Below are 20,255 nucleotides of genomic sequence, written 5' to 3'. Positions count from 1 at the left end.
AAGGCCTAGGACATCATCCCACAACACTCAGCTCCTTTAGGGAGATGGCAGTGTTCCATGTCCTTTTAACTAGATCTAAGTTTCTCACTGTCACATCTTTTAAGAAGAAAAGTGCAAGCTGATGCCATGACAAAGAAAAATTATTGCGGTTTCACAATTCATCTCAAAAGGTCATACGTCTTAAAGAATACACCAGGTCACTACTGCCTTTCCCAAAGGAACTATTCATGCACTCAGAGTTCATATGTGATGCTTCTCTCATCAATTTATAAAAGCTCACAAGAAGTGTGCTACAAATGAAAGGAATCATGTGGCCTTATGTTTAAAGCTGCTTTATTTAGCTTTTTTTTTTTTAATCTAAGGTAAATACAGAAAACAGGATAGTCAATACATCAGTAAAGCATGTAACTTCAGATAAAGAATAATTAAGCAACAAGCATCACACACACAATACCTATAAAAATTTAAAATACAGGGTTTTTATCATCTGAGATTATTTTAACATAATCTGAAGTAAACTGCAGCTGCTGTAGCCAAAAATACTTCTGTAAATTTATCTCAAAAGTTCTTTTGCTCCAATTTTTTTAAAAAAACCCCACCCAACACTCTAAAAAACCCCTGAAGTCCCACTTTTTGTACATAAAGGAAGCAAAGTGTAAACCTACACTACAAATTGTAAACCTAAAACTAGAAAAAAGCCCAACATGCAATGAAGCGTTTCTGGTATCCCAAACAAGCAGGAAAAAAAATGGACCAGATGGTGCTTTGGTTGGATCAGTTTGGGGTTTTTTAATTAGAAAAAGTGAAATATATAAATAAATAATTCATATTGCACCTACAATAGTAACAGCAAATGTCCCCCCCTCACATCCTTAGTAATATACACAGACATATATGCACATATAACTTTTCACCAGACTCTAGAGAGGCTGCCAGTCAAAGTATTGGTTCTGAACACTTAGTCATAAGTCTTGCATCTGTTAAGTCTTCTCTGCTGTTTTTTTAGATTGAAGTTTGCACTCTTGGTAAATACATCACATAAAAAGCACAATCCAAAATGCTATGCACTTTGTAAGATGGAATACTTCAGATGCACAAATGCTAATTGAACCCAAAAGATCAGAGGATACTGGTAGTGATCCCAATGTGATGACAAGTATTCAGACAGAAGGAAGAGAAACACCTTAAGCATTAGCATTCTCCAGCAGAACAAAAATCACCAGAGGACCCTCTGCAGTCCTCCTGCCTGTCTATTTAAAATGGGCCATGAAGTCAGTATGCCCAGAGGTACTCTTGTTTTTAGGAACCTTCACCCTGTGAAGTAGGCACAGGGCATGCCGAGGCTCCCACCCCTCACAAACACAATGAGCTGGAAGGCAAGCCCAGGAGAGCTCTGCTCTCATGAGCAGCCTGCTGCCACACAGCAAGTAGAGGGGACAGGCAACTGGAGCATTAAGTCTGGAAATGGCCAGATCAGCAGGCTTGGGCAGGCAGTGAGGAGCAACTAGGGGTTGTGGTGGGGAGTGGAGCTCCGACTGTACCTGGAGCAGGAGCAGATTTAGGTCCCAGCTCCTAAGAGTAACGCAGTGTCTTTATCTGCTACCAAAAACATGGCAAAGCAGTAAATTCAATCTCTGTAAGACTCCCCACTGGTACTATTAAATACATTCACAGTAGTGACAGACGATAGTTAGCTCAGAGTGTAACATCCCACACAACAAGGTCCAAATATGGAATAATGGCTTTCGGCCAGCAACAGACAGTTTGTCTCTGTTTAAAAAGACACAACGAAGAAGGATGAAGACATGGGAGACTATTCTGAACAGTGCATAAAATGACCGTGAGAACTACTGACAAACCTAGTCCACGCATTTTGACAGCTAAGCAAGGAATAGGCTGGGGTATGAACAGAATTGTTTCAGAAAAAAAACAGAAAGAACATGACAGCAAAACAGAAAGGAAAGGAAAGATGGGGATGCCAATAATTCCACTACTGGGCTTTCCTTCCATCTTCTCACTTATAGATTAAAAAACAAACCACCCCAGGATTAGAAAGAAAAGCCAAATAAAATAAATTGTTTCTGTTATTTCCCAGCTGTGGCTGCTACTGCCTCTAATCTGTGGCCTGTTTGGAGCCCTTTTGCTGGTAATTTTTGGCAGACTTGGTGTGATTTGAGTCCTGGGTTTTGAGTCCAGCAGGTCTCTCCAGAGAGAGTTAAGCAATGCAGTTATTGGCACATTCACTGAGAAAGAAAGAGTTGTATCAGCTGGATAAGAGAAGGAAAACCAGAGGACAGGAAGAGGGCAATGAACGTAGTGTTGCTGCAAATAAAATTGCAGACATATGTTGGTAAATTTTAAATCCCTCTTTATTGCAAGATCAGTTAGGCACTGGAAGAGGATCCCCAAAAAGCTTGCAGAGCCTCCATCCACAAATGTTTTCAAAACCCAACTGGAAGAAGGCAAATACATTTTGCACACTAGAAGTACTGTTGTCCCTCAAGTGGGGTCGTTTAACCGGTGTCCAATACGCCAATATAAGCACAGAGCAGAGGTACTTATTTATTCCGTGCCCGCGCAGAGTGGGGAGCTAGGTGGTAATTCCAAACTAGCACACTGCACAAAAGAACTTGATATATTTATAAACTTCAGATTACATGAATATACATTTACTGTAATGACCACTGTTTAGTTTCTTATCAGTTTGTCCCTCATTGGCTAACAACATGCCTTGTCTTGATTTGAAGTTACAGTGTCTTTAAATTCTTCTGTGCAAACTCAAAGGTGGGGGGCACATCTTCTTGATCTTAAACTGAGTTGGTGGTTGCAGTCTCCTCCCCCGGCCGGTGCCTTTACCTTTTCCGCAGTTACTGCTGATTTTCTTCTCAGACAATCATCCACCTTGTGGGGATCATCATCCCAAGGCAGGATGATCCTCTCCTATCAGTCATTTTAATGTTAACCAGACATGCATCGTTTATACGCAGCTGGAGTAACTCACTCTAGGTTCCTTTAGATCACAACACTTTTAAATTAGTGAGTTATGCTGTCATTGTTCTATTTACAGGTTTAGAATGAGCAGAGTAGAAAATTTCCATACCAATAGGTGGCACGAGCAAAGCAGATTTTGTCTGGCAGTAGAGGAGTGGACTAAGTGGTCCCTCTGGTCCTACTTTTTATGATTAAGAGTCTAGACCGGATAAACACTGTGCTAGTCTTTTCAGGATCAAGTCAGCATCTAGATAGGGTAGTGTACGTTCTATTTTATTGTTGTTTCCTTCCAGCCAGTCAAGTCACTGCTTGTAATGTGGACTTCAGGCTGCTGGGCTGTAACAATCTGGTAGGTGAATGGAAATCCTCTAGGATCCTAGAAAATAAAGCAAAAACAGGAAAAAGTGAATCATGGCTACTGTGTTGCTGCCTCAGGTCTTGCTGTGGTTGCTGTGGTGGTGGGAGTGTGGGCGAAACACACAGTGGGGAAAGTGGAGAGGAACGGTCATAAAACCTTCCTTTGGTGAGCAACCATAGGACGTTCCCTGCTGTACAACGAGTAGCACATCTTCCTAAAACACAGCAAAACAGGCTTCAGCCTGTGTTCCCCCATGGTTCCTTGCTTCACTACAAATGATCCCTTACCTTAAATTTAAGAAGCTACCTTATCTTTAACAGCACAGACACACACCTGCCACACAAAGTGTCATTACATGAAAGGATCTGTGCCTGAACCCAGAAAACCTGCACCCAGCACCGCTTGCCCCAAGGACCACAGGAGATGTGTGCAGGCCCAGAGGCAGCACCGCTCCCAGTGCCAGCGCTCACTCCATCCAGCTTGCCCCACACTGACAACACCCGCCCCCCCCCCCCCCCCCCCCCCCGACTTCTCACAGGGGATACTCTGAGAGATGTTCACCCCACTCAATATTTTGTTATGCTCCAAGGAGGAATAGTCTTAAAACTCTCTTTAAGCAACAGAAATTCCTTCTGGGAGCGTATTTCTGAGAAAGCCTGAAAACAACAGTTACGAAAACATCATGCTACACACTATGCAACCACATTTTCTTCTTGGGTGGGGATAAACTACCCAGTTAATCAACACCCCATTCAAAGCCATTTACTATGAGCAGCGGGGCAGGAGCTGGCTTAGAAACGATTGCACCTGGGGAGGAAGCCAAGTGATCCTGCTCGGCAGTAGCTAACAAAAGACATGACCAGTGTAGAGGGAAGTACACTATTGAAAAAGGTGTTTTAAAGCTTATATCACACAAGATAGAAATTTACATGTGAATTTCAGTTTATGATCACTGAAGGAAAACCTGAAGTTATTACAGTACAACCACAAAACCAAATATTTAAGTAAACTAATGAAAACAGAAAAGGAGAAAAAAGAACTACATTGGAAGATTTAAATCAAAGCTTCCTGTCCAATGATTTCAGTCACCAAGATTTAAAAATCAGTCCAGCTTATAGTACTCTATCAAAGGCAGCTACTAGATTTTTTTTGTCTTCCTACCATAAAATTATTCTAAATCACTCTGCAGCTATGATTACAGTGCCTAGAGACAACAGCCGAAGAGACATGATTAAAAAAAGACCCCTAGCCTTTGTCCTGCTGGCTTTTGGAGCATTCCCTGGAGACACATGGTCACAAGTCTCCAGCCAGCTCAGGTTATCCTGTCCTTCCCTTTCCTGTTGCTTTAAACAGCAGCCAGCCCCTCTCAGAAACCTGGAGGAGATCTACACACACACCAGGATGAAATTTGCACATCCTACCATAGCACGTATGGTGAAAATTTGGAAAGATGGGCTCAAAAGCCATTCCTGCCTTCAGGTGAAGGCTGGAGCAGCAAGCATGTCATGGCACTGCTCACGCTGCACAGCACAGCCAGCCAGCCCTCAAGCTGACCGCAGCCACCTGAATCTCTGCTACACAGCGCTCCCCAGAACCTCACCCTCTGCCTTGACATAAACATGGCGTGAGATTCACTTGCTTGCATCTCCCAAAAATTTAATAAGGTACCTTGAAAGTACAATTGTCCCTTTTTGAATACAGATATTGGCAGCTGAGTGCAGAGCCTTACTGCATATTTAAACATTAGAAGAAAATAAGACAGCATTTCCAAACAGCACACACGTAATATGGCATGACAAATTTTCAGAATTAATCTTACTCTATTTGCATACAATAAGAATGATTTACTAAAAAAAAAAAAAAAAAGAAAAAAAAAGGCATTTTCCATTTCCTGCTAATAAAATACCAAATGAATCAGGGAAGTTATTACACTGTTCTTCATTAAACTAAGACCATCAAGACCTGTTCAAGCAGTATTTCAGATTTTTTAAAAAATTCGTCTGAAGACAAGGTTACGTGATTTTAGTTTTTTTTTAAATTTACTATGTACCTACTACTAAATCAAACTTTCTTTTTAATCCTGGAAACCACACACATGCAGAGTTCAGAAAATGGCAGAGAGATATAAGTGAGGAATATACAGAACCCTAAATGGATTTATAAACTGTGAAAAGCAAACCAACTTTCCTGGTTGGTAATACACACAAATAGCATCATTTATTGAATATACAAATAGTTTAATATTTCAGAATATCGTTCTGATATTTGAGACCCAATTTATGACACTACCTTTACGTGGCTTTGAAAAAAACCCAAGAAAATATACATGGCATCTTTACTTTTTGTGTAGAAGAGTAAGAAAAAGGTTTCCATCTCCTTATCTAATAGCCCTGCATACAGCCGAAGTATTTTGCAAAGGAAAAATATTTCAGAATTCAGCATATAAATAAATCTTACCAAGGAAGTAAACAAGAAATTGAAACAGCGAGGCAACTATTCATATATCACAAGAATGCTGTTTTTTCTCCCTTTCAACTGCCAGCCATTTTCTTTTCTGGTTACATACAAAGCCCTATTGTTGGAATGAAAAGGAGAATGAAAGACTGGAAAATTACTTCATAATTAAATACCAGCACAGATATGATGCAGAGGTTAGAAAATGTGTTAATCACACATGGCAAAGACCTCCCTGTTTGCAAAGAAGGGGCTTCATTTTTAATAGCTTATACTTCAACTCTTCTCCTTTAGGTGGGCAGGCCAAGTTCTGAGATGTTTTCTACATTGGTACCTTCATCCTGTAGGTATCAAACAGCATTTGTTTCATCCTTCAGACAAAAACCCCAACCATGTCCCAGGAGACCTGAATTCACCCGGGCATCTTCCCCTCCTTCCTCTTCTGCCACTCCTTCTCCCAGCTCTTCTCTAAAATGGAAAGCAGGACAAGGAGCATGCTCTTGTCAGAAAATTATGCTGGGAGAAAACATGATGCAAAAATGAACAAAGTACCGGCCGTTCCTGTCTTTCACAGTGGAAACACGTAACACTAAATTGTGGAAAGCTGAAAAGAGCACCCATGCTTTCTATGTATATATGATGCAGACTGGGGGGGTATTGCCAGGCACATTTCTGTGAACAGAAAATTAAGTAACTTACTAGGGAACAGGAGTTGTCAGAAGGCAGTGTGTGATTAAGCCCAGAAAACATCACTTGGGCTGAGAAATATTTATGTCTGCAGGGAACCTGATGGGCAGCCTCAACACAGAATTGCATAATTAGGTCTGTTTGGCTATAATGTTTTTATGCTGTGGGGGGTTTTTTTGGTTTTGGGTTTTTTTTTGGTGTAGTGCTAAGGAGAGTAAAGGAATAAGGCTGTTGTAAGCAAAACAACTTTCACTTATACCATGCATATTTTAGATATTTTTAGGAATTAAAAATAGAATATAATCTCCTACGCACGATAAAGCCACACTTCAGAAAAAAACAAGACGATTCTAAAATGAGCCTCCCCAGCTGGGACACGATGGCAGAGACCCATCCATCTGTGAGCAGGCTGCATTATATCCATCTATATCCTCATGAAAGAGGGAGTTATGTCCTGAGTTTATCCTCTGAAAGGCTGGTATTTAGCTGTCAATTCAGAAAAAAATGATTCTGAAAAGTCTCCTAAAACCGAGTTACTACTATATTTTTCTTAAGTACCTAGTCTTTCACTATTAAGAAAAACAGCTCTATGTCAAAGCAAACAAGCCAAGTCATACAGATAAAATAAGAGTTGCCATAATTTTTCAGCCAAAGCTTAGAAACACAGCCTTCTCCAAACTGAATAAACACTAGGGTATACTGCTGTAATAGCTATTCCAGAAATAGTTCCTATCTCTACTATAAACAAAGCAATGGAAAGTGTGTTCAAGTACTTGTTCTTGTAAAGTTTCCCAAATAACTGGAATCTCCTGGACAAGGCTGCCATATTTCCCAACCTTTCAGAACATTTTTGGTCACCAAACCTTAGGTTTCTACCTGCATATTATAGTTGATCAGCCAAGTTGTTCTTTGCACCTTAACAGACCTGAACCTGTATTATCTGTAGCAACTTCCAAACTTCAAAAAATAATAATCAGGGTATCTTAAATCCCTATTCAGGGTATTAAGTGATCTCTAGCTGGTAATAAAGAGGTATTGTCAATCTGTTTTATAGCACTTGTGTAACACTGGAGGTACACTGAGGTTCAGCATCTCTGAAGTGCAGTTAGTTGGCTGGCTGGATTCAGACACAAAAACCTTGAAACAAGGACTTTAATTTAGATCTAAGGCTTTCCAGGCAAAACATGCATAAGCTACCCAAGAGAGATCAACATAACAACGCTTAAAAAAAAAAAAGAAACCAACAAAAAAACATGCTGGCCTTTATATCCATTTGTGAAATAGCCCTTCCTCACAGGCATCCAGGAAAATGTTTGCGTGAAATTTTATCCCCCTGCAGACTGCTAGGTCCTGAGAACTGACTATAAAGCTTTTTAACTGGTGAGGCTGAAACATGAACATTCTGCAAGCCTTGAAATAAACAATGCTGTGGAAAGCATTCGGGTTGAGACATGTATGCAATAGGTAAGTCAACAGAATTTATTTAGACTAATAGCTTTTATTTTGCTTCAATCCAGGCACTTGGCTTGTTAACTAGACTGCTTTACATTGGTGTGGTCTACAGTTAAGCTCTATTAGTTGAGCCACGTAGGAAACTGTGTCACTTTTTACCAGAAGAATAGCACTGAGAAACCTCTAGCATGGGTGAAGTCATGTCTGGTGATTCATTGCAGCCTGCTTATCGCACATAAAGTGACAGGCATATCTAGGTTTGCCTCTCTGCTTGGCAGAAGATGAAGATGTGAGTTTTCCAAAACTTTTGCACCAGCTCTCACCACACAGGCTGCTCAGTTTGTTTCCAGACAGTGATTTTTAGCCAAATGTGGTGCAGATGCTTCACTTGGGATGTTTTTAGGAAGAATCAAAATGTATGTATGCCCCGTAACTGATACAGGAGGCAAATGCCTTAAGGATGGGACATCAGCTTTGAGCCCCAGCTCTTCACCTGATTCCCAAGCATCTACCATGAAGAGAAGGGAAACAAGGGAAACAACAGAAATAAAAGCAAACCAAAAACCAACCATACTCTCAACAGCAGAAGCAGAAGAGAAGAAACTCTGATGGAAAAGTGTCCCTCACCACCCAGATCAAAAGCTGTTGTTTTACTTTAAAAACAAGACTGGAAAGGCTTTGCTTGTTATCTAGTGCAGAACGAAAGGAAGTATTGAAGCCCCAGATAATGGCCTTGGACAGATATTGGTATCCTCCAGCCAGCACTATTACCTCTACTGTTCCAGGAAAAAAAGCACGTCCAGAAATAAGTATGTAGGCGCCGCTCCTTGTTCCAACACAGTCTGAGAATAGTAGACGATAAAACCAGAAAAGAGCTTTCTGCAAGATGTTATTCTCTTTTGGGTGAATCAGCTGCAACCAAGGCTTTAAATAACATAAAGAGATTTCACAGATGGGCAGGGAAAAAACAAGTCACCACAAACTGGACTAATGTCCACTGTATGCACCTCAGACAGAAACTAAGGTGGTGTAGGGGATTTCCTCATTACAGCGTGGTATTGGTGGAGTAGTGATGCACTCTAAACATAGCGTTAAAAATTACTCTAGTTCCATGGGAATTCTTGGCATTCTAAGGATTTGACTGGGAAAGTGACAGTGGAATCATATACAATATGAACTGTAAGTAGCTTTTATCAACAGGCAGAAAAGAGCATCCAGGTAAAAAAAAAAAAAAAAAAAAATATCAGATGGCGACAGAGTGATCAAACTGCACCGGTACTGGACCTTTATAACCGTGAGAGATTACTTGTAAAAATAGGTCCTGAAAGAAACAGGCCTGTGAGAAACAAAGACTAAGAAAAACAGCCTAAGAAAGAGGTAAAGGATAGTGGGGGGAGTGGAGGCCCTCTGAGCTATGGAATGTCTCAAACACTTGTAAGTAATGAAACTATAGTCATGGGATGGATAGTGTGGAGGTCAAAGCTGATAAGGCTGCCCAAATAACACAAGATGCAGTTGGACAGGGCAGCCCTGTGGAGACAGGAGGGTTCTGCTCTAGGGCACCTGGTCACATTTCAAGGGACACCTGTCCAGTGACTGACCTTGGCTTCATTATCCATGAAATGCATATTAAAGTTAACACCCCTCAATATGCTAACAATGATTAACAAGATCAAACTAATTGCATCATACCATGAAACATCTTACCCCTGCCCATGCATGGGATACATAGGTATGTGTGTCAACCTAGGGGATGGACCCAAGGGAAGTGTGTATAAATTGAGGGAGGGCAAGGAAGGGGGGGGGCCTGGAGAGTGAAGTGAAGCAAAGAAGATGGATGCCTCCCTGAACCCTCACTGGTGGGACTGATGCAGGAACACAGACCGGTGATCTCTATTCCTCTATTCCCTCCATCTCCCTCCTTTCCTTTTTCCCCGTTTTCCTTCACTATCATTAAGTAACACAAGGTATTCTGTATTGCTTGTCACAACTCATTATACTTAGCCAATTATCGTGTATCCAATTAGTACATTGTGGGAAGTTAATAAATATCTGGACTTTGAGACATGTCCCACTGTTGTCCACTCCATTGGGGATTTACAAATCTAAGTCACTTGCCTCCCTCATCTGAGCGGGACGTGACAACAGTAACAAACTAATTAATGAGACCTTCAGGAAAACAGATGTACCCTAGGAATATTGACTACGCATTTCCCTAAACTGGTCACTGTATGACGGAATAGGATCAGCTGATCAAAATTGCACTGTATAAAGTAATGCTGCCTTCACGCAAAAAGGATCCAGGTCAGCACATTACGTTTTCAAAACACAGGACTGAAAAGCAACTGGAAAAGATACAGACTAAGACTGCTAAAAACCAGACTGCATCGAAAGAACAGAGACTGAACAACTTACAAGCCCACTGCAGAAGTCACATCCTGGCATCACAGTCAATCAAAACCCACGATAAATGAAAAGGAATACAAATAAATGAAGTCCTTCAAATCCTGCTTCTGTTGATAAACTCGAATACAACAAATTTACAACCGCTGCTAAACACTCTTTGTCTAATTTACCCCCTCTGCCCCGGTGAACAGGTAAATACAGGAGTCTTCACCCTGTGACATGCCGGCACACACGTGGAGCCAGGAATCCAGACATTCTCCCCAGGCAGCGGGGCGTGAGACCCCCCTTCTCTTGCTGACACAGGTGGGCTTCAAGCTCTGAGCCATTAGCTAAAGAGAAAGGGGCCCAGCGCTTTCAGTTTAAACACATTATGCTTTTCTGTGTCCTGTGTTTTCCTTACAAGATAGGGGGAGTGAGCTCTGTTCAAAGTTTCCAAAATAACGTGTATACTCTTGCGATCGCAGCGGTGTCTCCACAGCAGGAAATCACGTCTTGTATGGCCCACGACATGGCACACAGATGCGTGAAATGGTTTGAGGCTTCCAAGCCCAATACCTAGCAGGTGGTATAGGGCATAGGAGTCCTGTTGTGAAGCTACCCACAGTGCCTGCTGGGGATGGTCCTGTTATAAGCTGTTGCTGGAACAAGTGGCCATTGCCTGGGGAACCTCTAATATCCAGGGCCCAGAGTCATGCTAGGAGGTATGTTAACGTCCTCAGCCTAGTCTACGCACAAACAACCTAGTCTCGCCAAGCAATGTTTCACTGACTGCCCCTGCTCCTGCTCCTGGCACCAGTGCAGTCACAGCATCCCAGTGTGGTTCTCCTCACCTGGCATGCAACAAAGAGGCTTCAAAACTCTGCAAGGCAGCACCTGCATTTTTCAGCACTCACTTTGCCTGGTCACCTTTGCTCTGATCCACTCTAGCCAGTGATCCCAGACCTCTGCCAGGTCACCTCTGCCTCAAGGTTTCTCCTTCAAGACCTGCTTAGTACAAGCTCCTTTGTTTTGGAATGGTTGTTCTAAAGATGCATCCTTCTTTTGAGCATTTCACCTTCTTCTGATCCTTTAAAAAAAACAACCAACCAACTCCTTGCCCTTTAACTTACAGATTGGTCTGAATATTCAACAGACATTTTCTCTTCTGAATTGTTTATAGGACCAATGGAAAGCTCACATATGTTTTACAATTAAGAAGTTATATTTGGCATGTAAGAAGTGTTCATTTCCCTTTCTTCTCAGTGAAGACTTTTGTGTCTCTGGCAGTAGCAGATTTACTAGTTCAGCCCCTCTTAACGGTAGATGACATAGCTCTAATTTCACAATAGACAGGTCTGATACTCCTGGAAACACTACTTTACCTTATAGCACATTATCATCGTAAAGCAAGCATCTAAATATTCAGAAACTGAGTTAATGTGTGATGGTGTTTCTAAACATATCAGTAGAATTTAAAGCCAGACACAGAATTTTGATCTAGTTAAGCAAGAGGGAAGCTACCAATGACAATCAAATTTCTGTGATTTCTGAGGCCTAAGGCCTCTCCTCTAATTTTTTTAGCTTTCATTCTGTTGTTAGCAATTAAGACTAGAAAGTTGAGTTGATCCACGATCAGGTCATCACACATACAAAGACATGACACTGGCTGCAATTTCTCCTTCATTCAGTGTTAGGAAGCAGACTCATATGTCAAGTTTGAGCGCACTTCTCCATCATATTACACTGTTTGTCTTAAAAATACAAAAAGGATGCTATGACCAGAAGAAAGCCCTTCCTTTGAGGGCACATCACTGCACAAGCAGGTTTCTCTCCAACATACCTCTTCTGCAAAAATTCTCTGGGCATACTTACACTTGACACTTTTGTGGCCCTCCATGAAATGCAAATGGCCAGTGAATGACTTCTGCTGAGATTTCTGCCTGAAAGCAAAACATGTTCTGCTCTGCTTGGATCTTCCCCTCGCTATTGATAGTCTTGTACCATCCCTCAACTGTAGCACTGGGAACACAGCTCTTAAAATTACATGCAACTGAGGCAACCTCTAATAACTGTAAACACATTATTATAAGTTTACCTGTCCGATATGACAGCATACCTACAGTATCTCAACAAAGACTCATTCTTCTCTGCAGATGACCTGATCTTATTATAGGCTCTACAAAAAACGCTGGTTTCCATGCATCAGTGACTCACCACTTCAACCCCTCCTGCATATCCTCTTCCCACAGAACAGCATGATCAGAATCAGAACTATGACGGCAAGTAAAATCCCCACAGTAATCATCAGCCAAAGCAAGGAGGATCCCTCTTCTGTGAAAACAATAAAAAACCACACCAAACTAAGTTCCGATATAAACTAAGTTTGTTTATATAGGAAGAAGACCAAAATAAGCAAAATGTCTGATTAATTACAATGTTTCCTCATCAAGACTGTAAAAGTTATTGCTAAGCTACATTGGGCAGCAATTGCTCAAAAGAGAGATTGAACCACTTATCACTGTCACAAAGGCTAAACTAATTTTCAGAAAAGACGACAGGCTATGTTGTCATGCCTGCAAGTAGCTTTACCCAACATCTGAGCATGAATGTCCCTCCCTTGTTAGTCATTAGCCACTTAATTTGGCTGCCATTAATCAAAATGATAATACGAAGGCTCATTTCAATGCTCACTGACATTACCTTGAAAACTTTATGAATTAAAATTTATTTGAATCAAGCCAAAACTATCATGTTTTTTAACAAAGCTAGGCTGAACTATTCATCTGAATTTCTCTTTCTCTAAAATATAAGATTGTTAAAACAACAATCCATTACATGATTTTTCATTCTCCTAGCAAGGAATAACAAGAGTCTTAGTTTCCTGCTTTCTGAGATACACATTTCCTTTTTAAAAGGCCAAAACAATATAGTAGTTGAGACAGGACAAAAAGATTTATTTCAATTAGTGTCACTCTGAATTAAGAACTAACTTGCTTTTGAACTTTTAGAGAGAAGATATTAAAAGTCAGATCTTACTCTTTACTACTATTCCTATAACAACCACTTGAGTATGTAATCTGGGAATTAACCCACAATCTCAAGCGGCTTTTCTTGTCTTCTTAGCTCCCAGGTGGTTTTCCTTTTAAGGCTCCAGATTTGGAGACACATGAATTTTAAATCACCCAAGTCAATGTTCCTGTGTGAACTGAGAACAGTACTTCAGCTTTTAACTAGTCCTCATCTACAGAACTGGGGTGAAAGTCTTTCAAGCAGAACAGAACGTTTGAAGAAAATAAGGAGATGTTACACTGATGTATTTAAGATTTCCCCATAAAACTAATATAAATATCTTCAACCGATCACCTTGCTGTTTGCCTGAAAATACTATTCCTCCCTGGCCATTACAGCAATGCATGTGTGTCTTAGCAAAAATGACAGAGAAACTAAAACATAATACACAGGTTAACTGTGCCAAAACAGGTAGCAAGATTAACAGAAACGTTTGGTTAATTGTTGTTGAGAGACAGTTTGTTATTAATTTCAAAACTTCCACTCAAGTGTTTATTAAGTGATCCACAGAGTATTTACTTCATCTAGGTAGAGATCAGGTGACAAACATTTATATCTATCTTTGGGCCGTCAAAGAAACTATGAAGGCCTGTGTGAAAACTGAAGTTAGACTATGTCATGGTTTAAGCCTGTCTGGCAGCCAAACACCATGCAGCCACTTGCTCACCCTCCCCTGCCACAGGGGGATGGGAGAGAGAATTGGAGAGGTAAAGGTAAGGAGACTTACAGGCTGCAGAACGCCTGGTGCCTCTAAACCCCATGGCTCCCTACCTGAATAGCGTGGCTTTTTTCCCTCCTGGAAAGAACCCCAATATGTTATCGTTTCAAAGACGGCAATGAAGGTAAAACAGGATTTCCTTTCTTCTTACTTGGCACATATGCGTTTCACTCCCTCCTCTTCCCAGCAGATTCCTATCCAAACATTCTATTGCAAAACACGGAGGCCAAGAGAATGCTACCAAGTAGCTGGTATTGTTCACTTACCTCCTTTCATTTTCACGGGCAATTCCACTGTTTCATTCATGTTGCTTACTCTGCAGGTCAAGTCCTGCTCACCGATGCTCTGAGTGTTGTAGATCTCCAGTTTACTGGTGATGGACACCATCCCGTTGGTGTGCCTGACCGTCTTCTGTGTAGGAGTAGAATTGAACAAATTGTTCCAGGTGATGGTGGGTTCTGGGAGGCCAACAGCATTACAGACAGCAATCAAATGACCTTTGGAAGTGTTGTAATGGACAGACGCATTGAGACCTTCCAACACACAAATGAGACAACCCGTCACCACAATGAGCACCTGATCATAAGCAGCAGTAGCAGTTTAACCATTATCAGAGCAAAACTTACTGGATTTGCACTGAGCCCCATGGCATGGGAATGCACAGAATGTTCATTGGGTCAGGTCTCCACCATATTTCAATACTCCCTTCCTTATAATGAAGTTACACACCCCAAAAGTTTCACTCAACCCGAAATCCCAGGTTTTTAAATAATCTATGAAAGTAAAACCATTTCTTGGTCCGTGCTACTCTCCTATCTGCTAATTCCCTGTCACTGGGAGGGTTCGGCACAGCAGCTCACAGCACTAGGCTTGTACCTGGCACCAAGAAGAAACTGCAACAGGCAATGTTGGTTAGCCCAAGTTCCAGCTGGGACTGCTCAGGGTCTTACAAACAAAGATCCCACCCCTTGCTTTTTAGCTGCTACTCGCAGAATAACAAACAAGGACAGCCCAGAGCCAAACCCACCACAACAGCCTTGAATATGACCCCACAGAATTCTCGCTCACAGCAGTAACGCTCTGCTCCTACACCACCTTCCACCAAGGGATGGTCCTACCACTGCAGTTCCTGAGTCCACTCAAGGAAACGCCGTGGGTGAGAAAACACCGATTTTTCCACTAGAGACATATCCCTGGAGAGAACCTTACCAAGGACACTCAGGCAGGTACGTCCTGAGAAGGAGCCCAAAGGGAAAACATTGAAGAGACACACGTAACAGCCTGAATCATCCATTCTTACGTCCCAAAAAGTGATACTTGTCTCATTGAGTACCAGACTTGTGACATTCATTCGGCCTTGATAGGGCTTGTGAATGTTTAATCCTACTGCAGTACTGTACGTAGCTATATTATTCTGTGATTTGTCGGAGTTCTTTTGCCACGTTACTTGCAAAACATCTTTGGGCTCTGTCAGGGCACAGCTGAGAGTCACGTCGTCGCCTACTTTCACTTTTCTGTGTTCATCCTGTGGAACCACTGCAGTGACATGAAATAGTGAAATGGGCAGTTGTCACACATATTTAGAAGCCTAATGTTGATTCTAAGGCCTGGATTACCCACAGACAACAATTCCATCAATTGTATATTGTTTCTACAGCTTTCCCCCACCAAAAAATTCCTTCTCCTGCATCCTCCTAGAAATCAATGAAATTATGTTGATTTACATTGGCTGAGGCTCTGGCTTTCTTCTAAACTTCTTAAAAGTTTAAAAGACACATCCTACTTCTATACCCATCCATGCAGACTTCCCCCTTCAGTTTTACTAAATCACCTCATGGCTTCCCTTTCTCAGCAGAGACTCAGTTTTTGTTTCCTAAAAGCTAGAAGAAGATTGAATGCACAAGGGAAGTGCATGCCAAGCCATTCTCAAGAGAACTGAGCACCAAAATGGGCTCAAGAGAGTTTCTAGACTATGGAGCTCAGAGTTTGTAGTGCATTTGAGAGGGAGGGAAAGAAAGAAAGAAAGAGAGAGATTTGTTCCTGAGGGAGGGATCTACTATGGGAAGTTGTGAACTCAGGTGAACAACTCTGTCCAGTGTCTCTGTAGGTATGGGATGCTGCATGTCCCTCCCACCTCCAAAGGCTGCTCTAGGAGGTCTTGTGTCACATGTGCCATCTTCATGTCTATGCCTCAGCTATCTAACACATGTCAAATGGCACCAGCAATCTGTTTTTCACCTGTTTTTGCCTCTTACCCTGTCTGCTGAAGCCTCAGGAATCAGAAACCAGTTCCCCAACCATTTCCAGGTAGATTTCAGGAAATTCAACTTACCATTTGCCTTTCCAAACCCAGCACAAGCCAGACACAAAAACAGAGCTCGGAAAGTCATTTTGGAAGGGAAAATCTGTGTCACCTGAAGAAAGATAAGGAGACATGGCCAACTCAGTGACATCTTCCAGTGACACCACATTTCCTGGGTGCAAACATTTACGATAGCTTTGTCATGTGAGGAAAACATAGTTCTGGGGGCAGATGGTGAGTTTTGACAACTCGCATTACACAACACTGAAAGTGGCCAAGGTGGAAAAAAAAGTTGCTCGTTGGAAGTTAGAAAAGCATAAACCCACAAGAAGTCAGATGCACTGGTTGTTTGGGTTCAAGCTGCGGCACTGGGAGAGAGGTAGGGTTAGCTTGTGAGATCAAGGGATAAAGGAACTTCTCTGAGGACTTGAGGACTCCCCACGAGTTGGGAGAACTTCTGGGCATAATGCATGAATTGGGGAACTTCTGGGGCATACTGCATCTGCTGCGCACAAAGGTGGGAAAGGGTGTGTTGCTGCTTTCCCTAATGAACAGCTTTTGACCTGCTTCCTGTTCCCTCAATCAGTTAATACTGCCACAACACAACTGCATTGTAGATCTGCCTGGAATTGAAGCTGCTGTCATATTTACATGGAAACAGTATTTCACATAAAATACCTCTGTAACACACATCACCTATAGCGAATTTTTTTTTAGCCAATGTCTGCAAAACTAACTGATGTGTCTTGGGAGTGTCTTCTGTCAAGAATATAAAAAAGCCCAACTTTTTAAAGATTTTTTACATGCAAAAAATAGAATCAACAGTAAAGCATTTTCTATGTTATCACATAGCTTAAAAAAAGGAGGGCCGATAAAGGAATTAGAGAGAAAGAAATCCATTTAAGAAACAAATTCCCAGCAAATCCGTACACACCATGCATACACTCACAGCCTGTAGCCTGCCTTTAAATTTTAAACACACCATGCTAAAACAACTCCTGATACAACTCCACAGTTACCAAGCATGAATACTGACCAAGTTCTTATGTGTAAAATCAGGAAACAAGAATCAATCAGCAACAAGCCTGACAAATAATGAATTTGCCAGAGGATACAATGTAGCCAGATACTTGAGCATGGTTCTAAGAAAGTCAGAAAACTCCTTCTAAAAACGCGCAAAAATCAAGGGCCAGCTGAGCAAGAGAGAGAAATTTTGAGTTACAGAAGCGTTTATAAACCAGTGAAAGATGTGCCACACCTGCAGGAAAAGATTTTTCAGTAGCAGCCTTATAACTCACTGCTTTAATACCCGTTTGCTCACATCCAAAGGAGTTACAAGATTTCACACAAGGAGGAACCAGGCTGTTGTGAAGCTATACCAGTGGTGGGAAAAAGGTCCCTTTAGATAACAAGCCCGGGCTAGCGTGTTACGGGGGGGGGGGGGGGGGGGGTGGAATAAAGGACAGGGGCGGGGGGAGGGGGAGGAGGGGCAACAAAACAAACAAACAAAAAAACAAACAAACCAACCAACAAACCCCACGCGTGTAAGCCTCGGGCAAGTAAAGAGCAAACCCTTCACTTGCCATACCTTTCCAGACCGCACCTCAGAGTGCGGTCCCCGACCGCATCCCTGCGCCGGACTCACCGGTCCTCGGCGACCACCTGGGGCAATTGTCCAACTTTTAACACCTTCTTGTACGTATCAGCAGCTCGGATAACCACTCGGCGCTACCTGCCGGCTCACACCCGAAGGCCACCGCCGCATCAGCCTGGCACCGCGGGTGAGAAAGGGCCGGGGCAGGCGCCGGCGCTCCGGGACAGGCGGGAGGGAGCGGGCAGGGGCTCAGCGCCGGCGGGACGGGGCGGGTGAGCGGCCTCTCCCCCCCAGCCCCGCTTCGGGCCCTTCCTCCAGCTCCCCGCTCCTCGGCCGGGTCCCGCTGCCAGCGCCGCCGGGGCTCCCCCCGCCCTGCGGCCACGGTAGGCTGCCCACTCCCCCCCCCCCACCCAAAAAAAAAAAAAAAAAACAAAACAACCCAAACCCAAAAAAACCCAACCCAAACCCCACCTCAGACCAGTCAGTGCGCCCAGCAGCGGCGGCCGGGAGGAGCGGGGAAGGCGGCGAGAGGAGGCTCTCAGCACAGAGTTATTTCCAACAGCTCTCCGGAAAGGATGAGCGTGCAGCAGCTGCAGAAACCCAGACTTCCTTCTAAGACATTTTAGGCTGCATTCCAGCGTCTAACAGAGCAAATCGCGCTTCCATTCAAAGTAAGTTCCTCCCTGGTATCGGTTCGAGGGTAGTGACAGACACACCAACAATGAGCTTTTATTAAAGACTTCTGTGCTGTCATAAACCGCTAAAACTACAATTCAGTAGCAGGAACATAACATAGTAATAATAATGAGTTGATACTAACGGCCAAGAGCTGTGACATTCACTGTCCGGATACTGGACTCCGAATACTTAGTGCTCCAGAAAGTATTTGCTTTTCTTCAAACCAGATTAATTTCTCAAATTTATTTATTGTTCACAAGTGTGCCAGGTTTCACCAAAAAAAAAAAAAATGTACCAAGGTTTTGCTAAAACTGGTAGTTGTTTTTTTCTTAACTACCCAAACTGTAATAGTAACTGCAGGTCACCAGCCTGGCAACAGTCCGTAATAAAATTTCCATACTAGACCAAGGCTGTGAATATTTTCTGGATCCTCAGCCCAGATAAAAAAAATACCTTTTTTTTTTTCCAGATGTTAAGTTGTAGGAAATGAACATTTAAAAGATCTGTTAAAGGGAACGTCCTTTTATTATGCAAAATCTCTAGGCAAGTTGATTTTATGTCCAGTTTCATACTCACAAGCTGTAGGTGTTCAGGCTGTCTGGCCAGGATCCTCTGTGTTTCTCTTCATTGGTGACAAGAAACTGATTCTGGGATATGTCTCTTATCTCATTGGATGTGAACTTCCGCTTTTTCTGCTACCATCCTGTTGGACGGAGAAGAAAAGGGGCAGCATGAATGATACAGGACAATCTCATTGCCATCTTCCTGTTGTTAGGCTACAGGATCTGCCACTGACAAGTTGTCTGTTGTAGTTTTATCAGGCTTGTCCCAGGCTTGACAGAAACAACCCATTTCTCAATTTGATTAATTAGAAACAGCACCCTTTGCCATCAACACAGGACATTTGATGTCTGCTGTTTCTTCAGCTGCTATCACACAGACACACACACATGCATGTTCATATGTCATTTATATCAATTTTAATATTTTTCTTGCCATGCCCTAGAAGGTCTCCTGTTTTAAAACATCATTTCTCATGGGAAAAATATCAGAAATTATGAAATTGTCACAATTTCAAGCCCCTGCCAAATTGACAAAGATGCCCACATAGTGGCCTGCATAAACCCTTTCTAATTTGAGATACAGGTGTGGGAGAATATTTGGAGCACTGCTAAGGAACAGAGTGGTGTTTGCACCTGTTCTGAGTCACCCCAGGCTCACCCGTGTGTTAACCTGTGCCTGTTCTGCTGCTCTTGGTACCACAATGCACAAAGCAGTGCCTTCTGACCTGCAAAAAAAGAAAGCCCCTGCCACCCCCACCAGAGAAGGACTAACCTGTTTGCTGGAGGCTGGGGGTCAGGGCAGTGGCTATTCCAGCTGAATACAACTATCCTTGGAGACATCTCCACCATCATGCTCTATTTTGTGGAGTCCCTTCCTCTGCCAACTAAAAGCCCAGGCTCCTTTTTCAACATTTATCTCCTAGGACTGACGAGTAGATCTCAAATCACTTAAATTTCCCTTTGCTGGTCTTTCCCTTTTTGTTCTGAGTAGAGAATGGGTTCCC

At 42.5% G+C, this 20,255-nt stretch overlaps 1 protein-coding gene across 6 annotated transcripts; it reads right to left on the bottom strand.

Moving 5' to 3' along the window:
• Nucleotides 1-352: 352 nt before the first annotated feature.
• Nucleotides 353-19,328, bottom strand: LOC141957493 (OX-2 membrane glycoprotein-like). Of its 6 annotated transcripts, none has more exons than XM_074899083.1 (6): nucleotides 19,265-19,327; nucleotides 16,447-16,528; nucleotides 15,324-15,650; nucleotides 14,381-14,647; nucleotides 12,542-12,658; nucleotides 353-3,367 (listed from the first exon to the last, which is right to left on the bottom strand). In XM_074899083.1, exons 2-5 carry the CDS (start codon nucleotides 16,502-16,504, stop codon nucleotides 12,546-12,548), a joined length of 765 nt encoding a protein of 254 aa, XP_074755184.1. In that variant the 5' UTR covers nucleotides 16,505-16,528; nucleotides 19,265-19,327; the 3' UTR covers nucleotides 353-3,367; nucleotides 12,542-12,545. The 6 variants fall into 6 exon arrangements, with proteins under 6 accessions (XP_074755184.1, XP_074755200.1, XP_074755194.1 ...); XM_074899099.1 differs by lacking the exon at nucleotides 19,265-19,327 and adding an exon at nucleotides 18,482-18,689; XM_074899093.1 differs by lacking the exon at nucleotides 19,265-19,327 and adding an exon at nucleotides 18,062-18,334.
• Between the last annotated feature and the right edge of the window lie 927 nt (nucleotides 19,329-20,255).

The sequence above is a fragment of the Athene noctua genome, chromosome 1, assembly GCF_965140245.1.
Source record: "Athene noctua chromosome 1, bAthNoc1.hap1.1, whole genome shotgun sequence".
NCBI lineage: Eukaryota > Metazoa > Chordata > Aves > Strigiformes > Strigidae > Athene > Athene noctua.
This window is presented reverse-complemented; position numbering and strand designations above follow the sequence as displayed.

Excerpts from the sequence above, each read along its gene's own strand:
- LOC141957493 (XM_074899083.1), bottom strand. The coding sequence starts at position 16,504 with ATGACTTTCCGAGCTCTGTTTTTGTGTCTGGCTTGTGCTGGGTTTGGA. Across the intron at positions 14,648-15,323 it reads TACCTGCCTGAGTGTCCTTG|GTCTCAATGCGTCTGTCCAT; the intron begins GTAAGGTTCTCT and ends GTGTGTTGGAAG. Across the intron at positions 12,659-14,380 it reads GCCCGTGAAAATGAAAGGAG|AAGAGGGATCCTCCTTGCTT; the intron begins GTAAGTGAACAA and ends TTGTTTTCACAG.